General features: G+C 44.3%; 1 protein-coding gene across 1 annotated transcript in view; it reads left to right on the forward strand.

Annotated features, from left to right (window-relative positions):
- Positions 1-3,507: 3,507 nt before the first annotated feature.
- Positions 3,508-17,185, forward strand: part of LOC124039458 (tissue factor-like) — a 34,608-nt gene continuing 20,930 nt past the window's right edge. The window contains exons 1-2 of the mRNA XM_046355447.1: positions 3,508-3,743; positions 8,904-9,012. Of these exons, the coding sequence (XP_046211403.1) occupies positions 3,671-3,743; positions 8,904-9,012 (182 nt within the window). The 5' untranslated portion in view covers positions 3,508-3,670. The remainder of the gene's footprint in view (positions 3,744-8,903; positions 9,013-17,185) is intronic.

The following is a 17,185-nucleotide window of genomic DNA, read 5'->3' on the forward strand; positions in this document are numbered from 1 at the left end:
CGTACACTACCAGTCAACAGTTTGGACACACCTACTCATTCAAGGGCTTTTCTTTATTTTTTAAAACTATTTTCTTCATTGTAGAATAATAGTGAAGATAATAAAACGATGAAATAACACATATGGAATTATGTACTAACAAAAAATAAGGGTTAAACAAAATCAACGTGGATCCGACGGGGAGTGGTTAATCTGCCTCTACCATCCGTCCTATTAGCCAACGTGGATCCGACTGGGAGTGGGTAACCTGCCTCTACCATCCGTCCTATTAGCCAACGTGGATCCGTCGGGGAGTGGTTAATCTGCCTCTACCATCCGTCCTATTGGCCAACGTGGATCCGTCGGGGAGTGGTTAATCTGCCTCTACCATCCGTCCTATTAGCCAACGTGGATCCTGCCTCTACCATCCGACGTGGATCCGTCGGGAGACTGGGAGTGGGTAACCTGCCTCTACCATCCGTCCTATTAGCCAACGTGGATCCGGCAGGGAGTGGTTAATCTGCCTCTACCATCCGTTAATCTCCTACCATTAGCCAACGTGGATCCGACCATCCGTCCTATTAGGGGTGGGTTAATCTGCCTCTACCATCCGTCCTATTAGCCAACGTGGATCCGGGGAGTGGTTAATCTGGGGACGTGGATGGTTAATCTGCCTCTACCATCCGTCCTATTAGCCAACGTGGATCCGGCGGGGAGTGGTTAATCTGCCTCTACCATCCGTCCTATTAGCCAACGTGGATCCGGCGGGGAGTGGTTAATCTGCCTCTACCATCCGTCCTATTAGCCAACGTGGATCCTGCCGGGAGTGGTTAATCTGCCTCTACCATCCGTCCTATTAGCCAACATGGATCCGACAGGGGGGTGGGTAATCTGCCTCTACCATCCGTCCTATTAGCCAACGTGCAATCATTGGATAATAAACTGGATGAGGTCCGATCAAGACTATCCTACCAACGGGACATTAAAAACTGTAATATCTCATGTTTCACCGAGCCGTGGCTGAACGACGACATGGATAACACACAGATGGTAGGTTTTTAGTCCATCGGGAAGATAGAACAGCTGTCTCCGGTAAAACAAGTGGTGGAGGTCTGTGTCTATTTGTAAATAAAATATAATATTAAGGAAGTCCCGAGTTTAGTACTCTGGGTCTGAACACCTCGCTCTGCATCTGGATCCTGGACTTCCTGACGTGCCGACCACAGGTGGTGAAGGTAGGCAACATCACCTCCTCTGAACTGACCCTGTATATAGTATGGTATTAACTGACCCTGTATATAGTATGGTATTAGCTGACCCTGTATATAGTATGGTATTAGCTGACCCTGTATATAGTATGGTATTAGCTGACCCTGTATATAGTATGGTATTAACTGACCCTGTATATAGTATGGTATTAACTGACCCTGTATATAGTATGGTATTAACTGACCCTGTATATAGTATGATATTAACTGACCCTGTATATAGTATGGTATTAGCTGACCCTGTATATAGTATGGTATTAGCTGACCCTGTATATAGTATGGTATTAGCTGACCCTGTATATAGTATGGTATTAACTGACCCTGTATATAGTATGGTATTAACTGACCCTGTATATAGTATGGTATTAACTGACCCTGTATATAGTATGGTATTAACTGACCCTGTATATAGCATGGTATTAACTGACCCTGTATATAGTATGGTATTAACTGACCCTGTATATAGTATGGTATTAACTGACCCTGTATATAGCATGGTATTAACTGACCCTGTATATAGTATGGTATTAACTGACCCTGTATATAGTATGGTATTAACTGACCCTGTATATAGTATGGTATTAACTGACCCTGTATATAGTATTACATTTACATTTAAGTCATTTAGCAGACGCTCTTATCCAGAGCGACTTACAAATTGGTGCATTCACCTTATGACATCCAGTGGAACAGTCACTTTACAATAGTGCATCTAAATCTTAGTATGGTATTAACTGACCCTGTATATAGTATGGTATTAACTGACCCTGTATATAGTATGGTATTAACTGACCCTGTATATAGTATGGTATTAACTGACCCTGTATATAGTATTAACTGACCCTGTATATAGTATGGTATTAACTGACCCTGTATATAGTATGGTATTAGCTGACCCTGTATATAGTATGGTATTAACTGACCCTGTATATAGTATTAACTGACCCTGTATATAGTATGGTATTAACTGACCCTGTATATAGTATGGTATTAGCTGACCCTGTATATAGTATGGTATTAGCTGACCCTGTATATAGTATGGTATTAGCTGACCCTGTATATAGTATGGTATTAGCTGACCCTGTATATAGTATGGTATTAGCTGACCCTGTATATAGTATGGTATTAACTGACCCTGTACATAGTATGGTATTAACTGACCCTGTATATAGTATGGTATTAACTGACCCTGTACATAGTATGGTATTAACTGACCCTGTACATAGTATGGTATTAACTGACCCTGTATATAGTATGGTATTAACTGACCCTGTACATAGTATGGTATTAACTGACCCTGTATCTGTGACCAACAGATGCATATCTGTATTCCCAGTCATGTGAAATCCATTGATTAGGCCTTAAATCATGTATTTAAATTGACTGATTTCATTATATGAACTATAAGTCAGTAATATCTTTGAAATTGTTACATGTTGCATTTATATTTTTGTTCAGTGGAACTAGAAGCGATCAATACAATAGAATGGCCGGCCCTGTTCTTCATTCACAACGATTACATCATTATACATCCTTCGCTTCCCCTCACTCATCAACTCACCCATTCACCTCCTTTCTCCCCATCATACGTCACCTAATTTATCTCATCTGTTGTTATATGTGTGAAATTAGTTTCGGTGTGAGCTAATTATCTGGGTGATCATCCGTTAGGGGCACTGCACTTTCCACTGTCGGGAGAAGAAGAGGCGACCGGGGAAACCGTTCAAAAAATGGCTATAAAATCCAGTTCTGTATGTGATATTAAGATTCTAACACTGACAGTGTGTTGTATAGACTTATTTAAGAATAGTCAAGGACGGGGGCATGATAAAACAAATGGCAGATTAATTAATTAATGAGCAGCCGAAATGTCTTATTTCGCGGTTCTAGTGTCAAAACGACATTTTCTCTACACCCCATGGGGGGGACAAAAATGTCCAGAAATGCAGGACACTTTAACTTTAAAGAAAACATGTACTCACCGCAGTCAACACTAAAATGTTAGTTTTTTTCTCGCATGATGTCATATGCTTGTGCGCTAATGTAATGTATTTGCATATGTCCATAAAACGTATTTGCAATGAATGACACATTTTACGAGGCTACTTACAGGAAGTTATACACAAGCTGTTCGTTGTCCAGTAGGCTACGATGCTTTTGTCATCACAAAACAAGTTAAGCAAGTTGCATACACTAGTATCAGAAGCCCATCCCACCGGGCAATAAACCACAACGCGTCTTTTTCTTTTTTTAGACAGCGCGTTTAAACACTGACAGACTGTAGCTGGCCAAGACAAGGGAGCGGGTTTCTATCAGAGGTGCATCGCTGCCGACTCGTTTCAGTGGCGCCCAGAGACCTGAGTCAGTTTTCACTTCTACCTCCTCTGGATTGCGGTTTTCACACGGACCTGTTGGAATATAACATGTTGAAAATGGAAAGGAAAACGTTTTGTATGAGATTGTGCACTGTACTATTTTTTACAAACTGTGTTTCAGGTGAGTCAAAAAAACTCCACGTGCAATTTAAATATAAAACTAGCCTCTACAATCCTAAAAGCTGTAGACTAGACAAATAGTCCAGACGGGTTTAGCTGACAACATCACGAAAACGATGCACACGCTTCAATGGGGCAGAAGTCCACGTGTCGTTGTGATTCTGGATGTTCAGATAGTTTGGAACAATGAGCATATTTACATGCGCACAGTATCCGGGATAGTAGCTCAAACCCCGCTTAATAGCTAATATCCCGTTTAAGATTTTATTCGGGGTAAACTGTTTACATTCACTGTTTACATTCACATTCGCAAGAAGTTAATATCCCGCTCACGAGTATCCCTGTACCATAAATAACGACAATTCCTAATTTAAATTCATATGGGTTACATGGAATAGTTACTGAAATCTGGACAATGACTGTAGGCCTATAATATAATATTAACTCCTAGTAAAATGGTACAATAAAGTTTAATTTAGTCTCGGGACGGATAAATCTTTTTTGTTTGTTTACATTTTAGTGATTTAGCAAACGCTCTTTTCCAGAGCAACTTATGATTTCTTTCTTTCAGCATCTCTTGAGGAAATACGAATGTGGGTGTAACGTGTTATCTTTAACACTGTTATGCAAGAAGACAGTATTTCGACCACATCAAATATGCAACTCAAGATGAACTGAAGTCTAATCAGAAACGTGTTTCATCGTTCTCAGCTTTAATTTCCTTAAAACCGGTCAAACTGATGACATTTGAACATTTTGCACAGGACCAATTTTACCACTGTTTTGGAGTTCTTGCATATTTTTCTCCCTGGTCCCTAAATGAAAGAGACAACTTTATCGGGGTAAAATAGATTACTAATGCATTCATTCTATCAATGTAAGACATTATTCGGGTGAGAATTACTTTATTTAATATTCAACAAGTTATGACAGAAGAGAAGCTGCATGTATCAAACTATGGTTGACAAACATTGGCCTAACAAATGTCGGAAATTATAATAAGGCCTAACAAATGTCGGAAATTCTAATAAGGCCTAACAAATGTAGGAAATTCTAATAAGGCCTAACAAATGTAGGAAATTCTAATAAAGCCTAACAAATGTAGGAAATTATAATAAGAAACGTGTCTAAATTAGGGTCAAGTAACGTTAGGCTACAATGTCCAGTACAGAGTATCAGCAAAAAAATAAAGATTATTATGGAATTATTACGGAGGATTGAAATGCTCAGGTAGCCTACCTTTTGAAGTAATTTGTTTGACAATCGGACAGAGTCATCACACAACACACATGACATGCGAAACTGAATACTTACGTATTAATAACGGAATATTGGTGTGCATGTAAACGGGTCAATGACAAGACGCTGTCTTGTGGAGAATCAGGTGTCTCAATTCAGATCGTTTGATCTTGTTCTTGATACCATGTCTTGCTTTGAGGCGTGTTGACTGATGTCATGTCTATGCTAATATGTCAAAAAAAAATCGCTCGCCGGCTAACCAACAACTGTAACAATGAGAGACAACAAGTGCTCATTGTGAAAATGTATTTATGTTTTCAATAAACATAGGAGACTAAATATGGTTTACATGTTGTCAACAACCTAAGCCAATCCCGTCTGTTTTGCACACCTGTTGGTTTTGTTGCTAAACAACACACAAGTCTATATGGATAAATCACATACTGCATTTAAAAGCCACAATGTCCTCACTTTTTGTTGGCAACTTCTTGGATCAGGCTTAGTACAGGGAATGTCCCATGTGACGCTCTTATGCAAAGGCACACTGTCCTAATTATTTCACTTTCAATCATTGTCATTGTCTAACATCACATGTAGGTAACTGATCTTGTTCTTCATGTAGGTAACTGATCTTGTCCTTCATCTAGGTAACTGATCTTATCCTTCATCTAGGTAACTGATCTTATCCTTCATGTAGGTAACTTGTCTTGTTAATCATGTAGGTAACTGATCTTATCCTTCATCTAGGTAACTGATCTTATCCTTCATCTAGGTAACTGATCTTGTCCTTCATGTAGGTAACTGATCTTGTCCTTCATGTAGGTAACTGATCTTGTCCTTCATGTAGGTAACTGATCTTATCCTTCATGTAGGTAACTGATCTTGTCCTTCTTGTTAATCATGTAGGTAACTGATCATGTAGGTAACTGATCTTGTTAATCATGTAGGTAACTGATCTTGTCCTTCATGTAGGTAACTGATCTTATCCTTCATGTAGGTAACTGATCTTGTTAATCATGTAGGTAACTGATCTTGTTAATCATGTAGGTAACTGATCTTGTCCTTCATCTAGGTAACTGATCTTGTCATTCATGTAGGTAACTGATATTGTTATTCATGTAAGTAACTGATCTTGTTATTCATGTAGGTAACTGATCTTGTTAATCATGTAGGTAACTGATCTTGTTAATCATGTAGGTAACTGATCGTATCCTTCATGTAGGTAACTGATCTTGTCCTTCATGTAGGTAACTGATCTTATCCTTCATGTAGGTAACTGATCGTATCCTTCATGTAGGTAACTGATCTTGTCCTTCATGTAGGTAACTGATCTTGTCCTTCATGTATGTAACTGATCTTGTCCTTCATGTAGGTAACTGATCTTATCCTTCATGTAGGTAACTGATCTTGTTAATCATGTAGGTAACTGATCTTATCCTTCATGTAGGTAACTGATCTTATCCTTCATGTAGGTAACTGATCTTATCCTTCATGTAGGTAACTGATCTTATCCTTCATCTAGGTAACTGATCTTATCCTTCATCTAGGTAACTGATCTTATCCTTCATGTAGGTAACTTGTCTTGTTAATCATGTAGGTAACTGATCTTATCCTTCATGTAGGTAACTTGTCTTGTTAATCATGTAGGTAACTGATCTTATCCTTCATCTAGGTAACTGATCTTATCCTTCATCTAGGTAACTGATCTTGTCCTTCATGTAGGTAACTGATCTTGTTAATCATGTAGGTAACTGATCTTATCCTTCATGTAGGTAACTGATCTTGTTAATCATGTAGGTAACTGATCTTATCCTTCATGTAGGTAACTGATCTTGTCCTTCATGTAGGTAACTGATATTGTTATTCATGTAGGTAACTGATCTTGTCCTTCATGTAGGTAACTGATCTTGTTAATCATGTAGGTAACTGATCTTGTCCTTCATGTAGGTAACTGAACTTATCCTTCATGTAGGTAACTGATCTTGTTAATCATGTAGGTAACTGATCTTGTTAATCATGTAGGTAACTGATCTTGTCCTTCATCTAGGTAACTGATCTTGTCATTCATGTAGGTAACTGATATTGTTATTCATGTAGGTAACTGATCTTGTTATTCATGTAGGTAACTGATCTTGTTAATCATGTAGGTAACTGATCTTGTTAATCATGTAGGTAACTGATCTTATCCTTCATCTAGGTAACTGATCTTGTCCTTCATGTAGGTAACTCATCTTATCCTTCATGTAGGTAACTCATCTTATCCTTCATGTAGGTAACTGATCTTATCCTTCATGTAGGTAACTGATCTTATCCTTCATGTAGGTAACTGATCTTGTTAATCATGTAGGTAACTGATCGTATCCTTCATGTAGGTAACTGATCTTGTCCTTCATGTAGGTAACTGATCTTGTCCTTCATGTAGGTAACTGATCTTATCCTTCATGTAGGTAACTGATCTTGTTAATCATGTAGGTAACTGATCTTATCCTTCATGTAGGTAACTGATCTTATCCTTCATGTAGGTAACTGATCTTATCCTTCATGTAGGTAACTGATCTTATCCTTCATGTAGGTAACTGATCTTGTCCTTCATGTATGTAACTGATCTTGTCCGTCATGTAGGTAACTGATCTTATCCTTCATGTAGGTAACTGATCTTGTTAATCATGTAGGTAACTGATCTTGTTAATCATGTAGGTAACTGATCTTGTCCTTCATGTAGGTAACTGATCTTGTCCTTCATGTAGGTAACTGATCTTGTCCTTCATGTAGGTAACTGATCTTCTTATTCATGTAGGTAACTGATCTTATCCTTCATGTAGGTAACTGATCTTGTCCTTCATGTAGGTAACTGATCTTGTTAATCATGTAGGTAACTGATCTTATCCTTCATGTAGGTAACTGATCTTGTTAATCATGTAGGTAACTGATCTTGTTAATCATGTAGGTAACTGATCTTATCCTTCATGTAGGTAACTGATCTTGTTAATCATGTAGGTAACTGATCTTATCCTTCATGTAGGTAACTGATCTTGTTATTCATGTAGGTAACTGATCTTATCCTTCATGTAGGTAACTGATCTTGTCCTTCATGTAGGTAACTGATCTTATCCTTCATGTAGGTAACTGATCTTGTTATTCATGTAGGTAACTGATCTTATCCTTCATGTAGGTAACTGATCTTGTCCTTCATGTAGGTAACTGATCTTGTTAATCATGTAGGTAACTGATCTTATCCTTCATGTAGGTAACTGATTTGGTCCTTCATGTAGGTAACAGATCTTGTTAATCATGTAGTTAACTGATCTTGTCCTTCATGTAGGTAACTGATCTTGTCCTTCATGTAGGTAACTGATCTTGTCCTTCATGTAGGTAACTGATCTTATCCTTCATGTAGGTAACTGATCTTGTCCTTCATGTAGGTAACTGATCTTATCCTTCATGTAGGTAACTGATCTTGTCCTTCATGTAGGTAACTGATCTTGTCCTTCATGTAGGTAACTGATCTTATCCTTCATGTAGGTAACTGATCTTATCCTTCATGTAGGTAACTGATCTTATCCTTCATGTAGGTAACTGATCTTGTTAATCATGTAGGTAACTGATCTTATCCTTGATGTAGGTAACTGATCTTGTTAATCATGTAGGTAACTGATCTTATCCTTCATGTAGGTAACTGATCTTATCCTTCATGTAGGTAACTGATCTTGTCCTTCATGTAGGTAACTGATCTTGTCCTTCATGTAGGTAACTGATCTTCTTATTCATGTAGGTAACTGATCTTATCCTTCATGTAGGTAACTGATCTTGTCCTTCATGTAGGTAACTGATCTTGTTAATCATGTAGGTAACTGATCTTATCCTTCATGTAGGTAACTGATCTTGTTAATCATGTAGGTAACTGATCTTATCCTTCATGTAGGTAACTATCCCAAGGCACAGAACGTTTCCTGGTGGTCTATCAACTTCAAAACACTGCTTATGTGGGATCCTAAACCTTTCAACTATTCATACACTGTTGAATATTCTGCGTAAGTAAATCATTTACATGCTGATATTACAGTGCTGTGAACTTATAGGAAGACCGAACACTTCCAAAAAATAGTGTATTTAACTGCCACTTCAATTATTATTAACTAAACATTGAAAAAGCTCCAGTTTCCTACATATCAGGAGCCAAATGCTTTTATTACTTCCTACTACTATTCAAGAAATGAAATGTCTCCATGACACATAAAATGATGGTGCCTATAATCCCATGACCATGGGAGGCCTGCACTAATCTATTCTCCCCAGACTCAGTCTCTGACCATGGGAGGCCTGCACTAATCTATTCTTCCCAGACTCAGTCTCTGAAGGGTCAGGTCGATGTGTTGGAGACTCAGTCTCTGATCTTGAAGAGTCCGGTCGATGTGTTGGAGACTCAGTCTCTGAAGGGTCAGGTCGATGTGTTGGAGACTCAGTCTCTGAAGAGTCAGGTCGATGTGTTGGAGACTCAGTCTCTGAAGAGTCAGGTCGATGTGTTGGAGACTCAGTCTCTGAAGGGTCAGGTCGATGTGTTGGAGACTCAGTCTCTGAAGAGTCAGGTCGATGTGTTGGAGACTCAGTCTCTGAAGAGTCAGGTCGATGTGTTGGAGACTCAGTCTCTGATCTTGAAGAGTCCGGTCGATGTGTTGGAGACTCAGTCTCTGAAGGGTCAGGTCGATGTGTTGGAGACTCAGTCTCTGAAGAGTCAGGTCGATGTGTTGGAGACTCAGTCTCTGAAGAGTCAGGTCGATGTGTTGGAGACTCAGTCTCTGAAGAGTCAGGTCGATGTGTTGGAGACTCAGTCTCTGAAGGGTCAGGTCGATGTGTTGGAGACTCAGTCTCTGAAGAGTCAGGTCGATGTGTTGGAGACTCAGTCTCTGAAGAGTCAGGTCGATGTGTTTGAGACTCAGTCTCTGATCTTGAAGGGTCAGGTGGATGTGTTGGAGACTCAGTCTCTGATCTTGAAGAGTCAGGTCGATGTGTTGGAGACTCAGTCTCTGAAGGGTCAGGTCGATGTGTTGGAGACTCAGTCTCTGAAGGGTCAGGTCGATGTGTTGGAGACTCAGTCTCTGAAGAGTCAGGTCGATGTGTTGGAGACTCAGTCTCTGAAGGGTCAGGTCGATGTGTTGGAGACTCAGTCTCTGAAGAGTCAGGTCGATGTGTTGGAGACTCAGTCTCTGAAGGGTCAGGTCGATGTGTTGGAGACTCAGTCTCTGAAGGGTCAGGTCGATGTGTTGGAGACTCAGTCTCTGAAGGGTCAGGTCGATGTGTTGGAGACTCAGTCTCTGAAGGGTCAGGTCGATGTGTTGGAGACTCAGTCTCTGAAGGGTCAGGTCGATGTGTTGGAGACTCAGTCTCTGAAGGGTCAGGTCGATGTGTTGGAGACTCAGTCTCTGAAGGGTCAGGTCGATGTGTTGGAGACTCAGTCTCGGAAGGGTCAGGTCGATGTGTTGGAGACTCAGTCTCTGAAGGGTCAGGTCGATGTGTTGGAGACTCAGTCTCTGATCTTGAAGGGTCAGGTCGATGTGTTGGAGACTCAGTCTCTGAAGGGTCAGGTCGATGTGTTGGAGACTCAGTCTCTGAAGGGTCAGGTTGATGTGTTGGAGACTCAGTCTCTGAAGGGTCAGGTCGATGTGTTGGAGACTCAGTCTCTGATTTTGAAGGGTCAGGTCGATGTGTTGGAGACTCAGTCTCTGAAGAGTCAGGTCGATGTGTTGGAGACTCAGTCTCTGAAGGGTCAGGTCGATGTGTTGGAGACTCAGTCTCTGATCTTGAAGGGTCAGGTCGATGTGTTGGAGACTCAGTCTCTGAAGGGTCAGGTCGATGTGTTGGAGACTCAGTCTCTGAAGAGTCAGGTCGATGTGTTGGAGACTCAGTCTCTGAAGGGTCAGGTCGATGTGTTGGAGACTCCGTCTCTGAAGGGTCAGGTCGATGTGTTGGAGACTCAGTCTCTGAAGGGTCAGGTCGATGTGTTGGAGACTCAGTCTCTGAAGAGTCAGGTCGATGTGTTGGAGACTCAGTCTCTGAAGGGTCAGGTCGATGTGTTGGAGACTCAGTCTCTGAAGGGTCAGGTCGATGTGTTGGAGACTCAGTCTCTGAAGGGTCAGGTCGATGTGTTGGAGACTCAGTCTCTGATCTTGAAGGGTCAGGTCGATGTGTTGGAGACTCAGTCTCTGAAGGGTCAGGTCGATGTGTTGGAGACTCAGTCTCTGATCTTGAAGGGTCAGGTCGATGTGTTGGAGACTCAGTCTCTGATCTTGAAGGGTCAGGTCGATGTGTTGGAGACTCAGTCTCTGATCTTGAAGAGTCAGGTCGATGTGTTGGAGACTCAGTCTCTGATCTTGAAGGGTCAGGTCGATGTGTTGGAGACTCAGTCTCTGATCTTGAAGGGTCAGGTCGATGTGTTGGAGACTCAGTCTCTGAAGGGTCAGGTCGATGTGTTGGAGACTCAGTCTCTGAAGAGTCAGGTCGATGTGTTGGAGACTCAGTCTCTGAAGGGTCAGGTCGATGTGTTGGAGACTCAGTCTCTGAAGGGTCAGGTCGATGTGTTGGAGACTCAGTCTCTGAAGGGTCAGGTCGATGTGTTGGAGACTCAGTCTCTGAAGGGTCAGGTCGATGTGTTGGAGACTCAGTCTCTGAAGGGTCAGGTCGATGTGTTGGAGACTCAGTCTCTGATCTTGAAGGGTCAGGTCGATGTGTTGGAGACTCAGTCTCTGAAGGGTCAGGTCGATGTGTTGGAGACTCAGTCTCTGATCTTGAAGGGTCAGGTCGATGTGTTGGAGACTCAGTCTCTGATCTTGAAGGGTCAGGTCGATGTGTTGGAGACTCAGTCTCTGATCTTGAAGAGTCAGGTCGATGTGTTGGAGACTCAGTCTCTGATCTTGAAGAGTCAGGTCGATGTGTTGGAGACTCAGTCTCTGAAGGGTCAGGTCGATGTGTTGGAGACTCAGTCTCTGAAGGGTCAGGTCGATGTGTTGGAGACTCAGTCTCTGAAGGGTCAGGTCGATGTGTTGGAGACTCAGTCTCTGAAGGGTCAGGTCGATGTGTTGGAGACTCAGTCTCTGAAGGGTCAGGTCGATGTGTTGGAGACTCAGTCTCTGAAGAGTCAGGTCGATGTGTTGGAGACTCAGTCTCTGAAGGGTCAGGTCGATGTGTTGGAGACTCAGTCTCTGAAGGGTCAGGTCGATGTGTTGGAGACTCAGTCTCTGAAGGGTCAGGTCGATGTGTTGGAGACTCAGTCTCTGAAGGGTCAGGTCGATGTGTTGGAGACTCAGTCTCTGAAGGGTCAGGTCGATGTGTTGGAGACTCAGTCTCTGAAGGGTCAGGTCGATGTGTTGGAGACTCAGTCTCGGAAGGGTCAGGTCGATGTGTTGGAGACTCAGTCTCTGAAGGGTCAGGTCGATGTGTTGGAGACTCAGTCTCTGATCTTGAAGGGTCAGGTCGATGTGTTGGAGACTCAGTCTCTGAAGGGTCAGGTCGATGTGTTGGAGACTCAGTCTCTGAAGGGTCAGGTTGATGTGTTGGAGACTCAGTCTCTGAAGGGTCAGGTCGATGTGTTGGAGACTCAGTCTCTGATCTTGAAGGGTCAGGTCGATGTGTTGGAGACTCAGTCTCTGAAGAGTCAGGTCGATGTGTTGGAGACTCAGTCTCTGAAGAGTCAGGTCGATGTGTTGGAGACTCAGTCTCTGAAGAGTCAGGTCGATGTGTTGGAGACTCAGTCTCTGAAGGGTCAGGTCGATGTGTTGGAGACTCAGTCTCTGAAGAGTCAGGTCGATGTGTTGGAGACTCAGTCTCTGAAGAGTCAGGTCGATGTGTTTGAGACTCAGTCTCTGATCTTGAAGGGTCAGGTGGATGTGTTGGAGATTCAGTCTCTGATCTTGAAGAGTCAGGTCGATGTGTTGGAGACTCAGTCTCTGAAGGGTCAGGTCGATGTGTTGGAGACTCAGTCTCTGAAGGGTCAGGTCGATGTGTTGGAGACTCAGTCTCTGAAGAGTCAGGTCGATGTGTTGGAGACTCAGTCTCTGAAGGGTCAGGTCGATGTGTTGGAGACTCAGTCTCTGAAGAGTCAGGTCGATGTGTTGGAGACTCAGTCTCTGAAGGGTCAGGTCGATGTGTTGGAGACTCAGTCTCTGAAGGGTCAGGTCGATGTGTTGGAGACTCAGTCTCTGAAGGGTCAGGTCGATGTGTTGGAGACTCAGTCTCTGAAGGGTCAGGTCGATGTGTTGGAGACTCAGTCTCTGAAGGGTCAGGTCGATGTGTTGGAGACTCAGTCTCTGAAGGGTCAGGTCGATGTGTTGGAGACTCAGTCTCTGAAGGGTCAGGTCGATGTGTTGGAGACTCAGTCTCTGAAGGGTCAGGTCGATGTGTTGGAGACTCAGTCTCTGAAGAGTCAGGTCGATGTGTTGGAGACTCAGTCTCTGAAGGGTCAGGTCGATGTGTTGGAGACTCAGTCTCTGAAGGGTCAGGTCGATGTGTTGGAGACTCAGTCTCTGAAGGGTCAGGTCGATGTGTTGGAGACTCAGTCTCTGAAGGGTCAGGTCGATGTGTTGGAGACTCAGTCTCTGAAGGGTCAGGTCGATGTGTTGGAGACTCAGTCTCTGAAGGGTCAGGTCGATGTGTTGGAGACTCAGTCTCGGAAGGGTCAGGTCGATGTGTTGGAGACTCAGTCTCTGAAGGGTCAGGTCGATGTGTTGGAGACTCAGTCTCTGATCTTGAAGGGTCAGGTCGATGTGTTGGAGACTCAGTCTCTGAAGGGTCAGGTCGATGTGTTGGAGACTCAGTCTCTGAAGGGTCAGGTTGATGTGTTGGAGACTCAGTCTCTGAAGGGTCAGGTCGATGTGTTGGAGACTCAGTCTCTGATCTTGAAGGGTCAGGTCGATGTGTTGGAGACTCAGTCTCTGAAGAGTCAGGTCGATGTGTTGGAGACTCAGTCTCTGAAGAGTCAGGTCGATGTGTTGGAGACTCAGTCTCTGAAGAGTCAGGTCGATGTGTTGGAGACTCAGTCTCTGAAGGGTCAGGTCGATGTGTTGGAGACTCAGTCTCTGAAGAGTCAGGTCGATGTGTTGGAGACTCAGTCTCTGAAGAGTCAGGTCGATGTGTTTGAGACTCAGTCTCTGATCTTGAAGGGTCAGGTGGATGTGTTGGAGATTCAGTCTCTGATCTTGAAGAGTCAGGTCGATGTGTTGGAGACTCAGTCTCTGAAGGGTCAGGTCGATGTGTTGGAGACTCAGTCTCTGAAGGGTCAGGTCGATGTGTTGGAGACTCAGTCTCTGAAGAGTCAGGTCGATGTGTTGGAGACTCAGTCTCTGAAGGGTCAGGTCGATGTGTTGGAGACTCAGTCTCTGAAGGGTCAGGTCGATGTGTTGGAGACTCAGTCTCTGAAGGGTCAGGTCGATGTGTTGGAGACTCAGTCTCTGAAGGGTCAGGTCGATGTGTTGGAGACTCAGTCTCTGAAGGGTCAGGTCGATGTGTTGGAGACTCAGTCTCTGAAGAGTCAGGTCGATGTGTTGGAGACTCAGTCTCTGAAGGGTCAGGTCGATGTGTTGGAGACTCAGTCTCTGAAGGGTCAGGTCGATGTGTTGGAGACTCAGTCTCTGAAGGGTCAGGTCGATGTGTTGGAGACTCAGTCTCTGAAGGGTCAGGTCGATGTGTTGGAGACTCAGTCTCTGAAGGGTCAGGTCGATGTGTTGGAGACTCAGTCTCTGAAGGGTCAGGTCGATGTGTTGGAGACTCAGTCTCGGAAGGGTCAGGTCGATGTGTTGGAGACTCAGTCTCTGAAGGGTCAGGTCGATGTGTTGGAGACTCAGTCTCTGATCTTGAAGGGTCAGGTCGATGTGTTGGAGACTCAGTCTCTGAAGGGTCAGGTCGATGTGTTGGAGACTCAGTCTCTGAAGGGTCAGGTTGATGTGTTGGAGACTCAGTCTCTGAAGGGTCAGGTCGATGTGTTGGAGACTCAGTCTCTGATCTTGAAGGGTCAGGTCGATGTGTTGGAGACTCAGTCTCTGAAGAGTCAGGTCGATGTGTTGGAGACTCAGTCTCTGAAGAGTCAGGTCGATGTGTTGGAGACTCAGTCTCTGAAGAGTCAGGTCGATGTGTTGGAGACTCAGTCTCTGAAGGGTCAGGTCGATGTGTTGGAGACTCAGTCTCTGAAGAGTCAGGTCGATGTGTTGGAGACTCAGTCTCTGAAGAGTCAGGTCGATGTGTTTGAGACTCAGTCTCTGATCTTGAAGGGTCAGGTGGATGTGTTGGAGATTCAGTCTCTGATCTTGAAGAGTCAGGTCGATGTGTTGGAGACTCAGTCTCTGAAGGGTCAGGTCGATGTGTTGGAGACTCAGTCTCTGAAGGGTCAGGTCGATGTGTTGGAGACTCAGTCTCTGAAGAGTCAGGTCGATGTGTTGGAGACTCAGTCTCTGAAGGGTCAGGTCGATGTGTTGGAGACTCAGTCTCTGAAGAGTCAGGTCGATGTGTTGGAGACTCAGTCTCTGAAGGGTCAGGTCGATGTGTTGGAGACTCAGTCTCTGAAGGGTCAGGTCGATGTGTTGGAGACTCAGTCTCTGAAGGGTCAGGTCGATGTGTTGGAGACTCAGTCTCTGAAGGGTCAGGTCGATGTGTTGGAGACTCAGTCTCTGAAGGGTCAGGTCGATGTGTTGGAGACTCAGTCTCTGAAGGGTCAGGTCGATGTGTTGGAGACTCAGTCTCTGAAGGGTCAGGTCGATGTGTTGGAGACTCAGTCTCTGAAGGGTCAGGTCGATGTGTTGGAGACTCAGTCTCTGAAGAGTCAGGTCGATGTGTTGGAGACTCAGTCTCTGAAGGGTCAGGTCGATGTGTTGGAGACTCAGTCTCTGAAGGGTCAGGTCGATGTGTTGGAGACTCAGTCTCTGAAGGGTCAGGTCGATGTGTTGGAGACTCAGTCTCTGAAGGGTCAGGTCGATGTGTTGGAGACTCAGTCTCTGAAGGGTCAGGTCGATGTGTTGGAGACTCAGTCTCTGAAGGGTCAGGTCGATGTGTTGGAGACTCAGTCTCGGAAGGGTCAGGTCGATGTGTTGGAGACTCAGTCTCTGAAGGGTCAGGTCGATGTGTTGGAGACTCAGTCTCTGATCTTGAAGGGTCAGGTCGATGTGTTGGAGACTCAGTCTCTGAAGGGTCAGGTCGATGTGTTGGAGACTCAGTCTCTGAAGGGTCAGGTTGATGTGTTGGAGACTCAGTCTCTGAAGGGTCAGGTCGATGTGTTGGAGACTCAGTCTCTGATCTTGAAGGGTCAGGTCGATGTGTTGGAGACTCAGTCTCTGAAGAGTCAGGTCGATGTGTTGGAGACTCAGTCTCTGAAGAGTCAGGTCGATGTGTTGGAGACTCAGTCTCTGAAGAGTCAGGTCGATGTGTTGGAGACTCAGTCTCTGAAGGGTCAGGTCGATGTGTTGGAGACTCAGTCTCTGAAGAGTCAGGTCGATGTGTTGGAGACTCAGTCTCTGAAGAGTCAGGTCGATGTGTTTGAGACTCAGTCTCTGATCTTGAAGGGTCAGGTGGATGTGTTGGAGATTCAGTCTCTGATCTTGAAGAGTCAGGTCGATGTGTTGGAGACTCAGTCTCTGAAGGGTCAGGTCGATGTGTTGGAGACTCAGTCTCTGAAGGGTCAGGTCGATGTGTTGGAGACTCAGTCTCTGAAGAGTCAGGTCGATGTGTTGGAGACTCAGTCTCTGAAGGGTCAGGTCGATGTGTTGGAGACTCAGTCTCTGAAGAGTCAGGTCGATGTGTTGGAGACTCAGTCTCTGAAGGGTCAGGTCGATGTGTTGGAGACTCAGTCTCTGAAGGGTCAGGTCGATGTGTTGGAGACTCAGTCTCTGAAGGGTCAGGTCGATGTGTTGGAGACTCAGTCTCTGAAGGGTCAGGTCGATGTGTTGGAGACTCAGTCTCTGAAGGGTCAGGTCGATGTGTTGGAGACTCAGTCTCTGAAGGGTCAGGTCGATGTGTTGGAGACTCAGTCTCTGAAGGGTCAGGTCGATGTGTTGGAGACTCAGTCTCGGAAGGGTCAGGTCGATGTGTTGGAGACTCAGTCTCTGAAGGGTCAGGTCGATGTGTTGGAGACTCAGTCTCTGATCTTGAAGGGTCAGGTCGATGTGTTGGAGACTCAGTCTCTGAAGGGTCAGGTCGATGTGTTGGAGACTCAGTCTCTGAAGGGTC

The sequence above is a fragment of the Oncorhynchus gorbuscha genome, linkage group LG07 (genome assembly GCF_021184085.1).
Source record: "Oncorhynchus gorbuscha isolate QuinsamMale2020 ecotype Even-year linkage group LG07, OgorEven_v1.0, whole genome shotgun sequence".
Taxonomy (NCBI): Eukaryota; Metazoa; Chordata; class Actinopteri; order Salmoniformes; family Salmonidae; genus Oncorhynchus; species Oncorhynchus gorbuscha.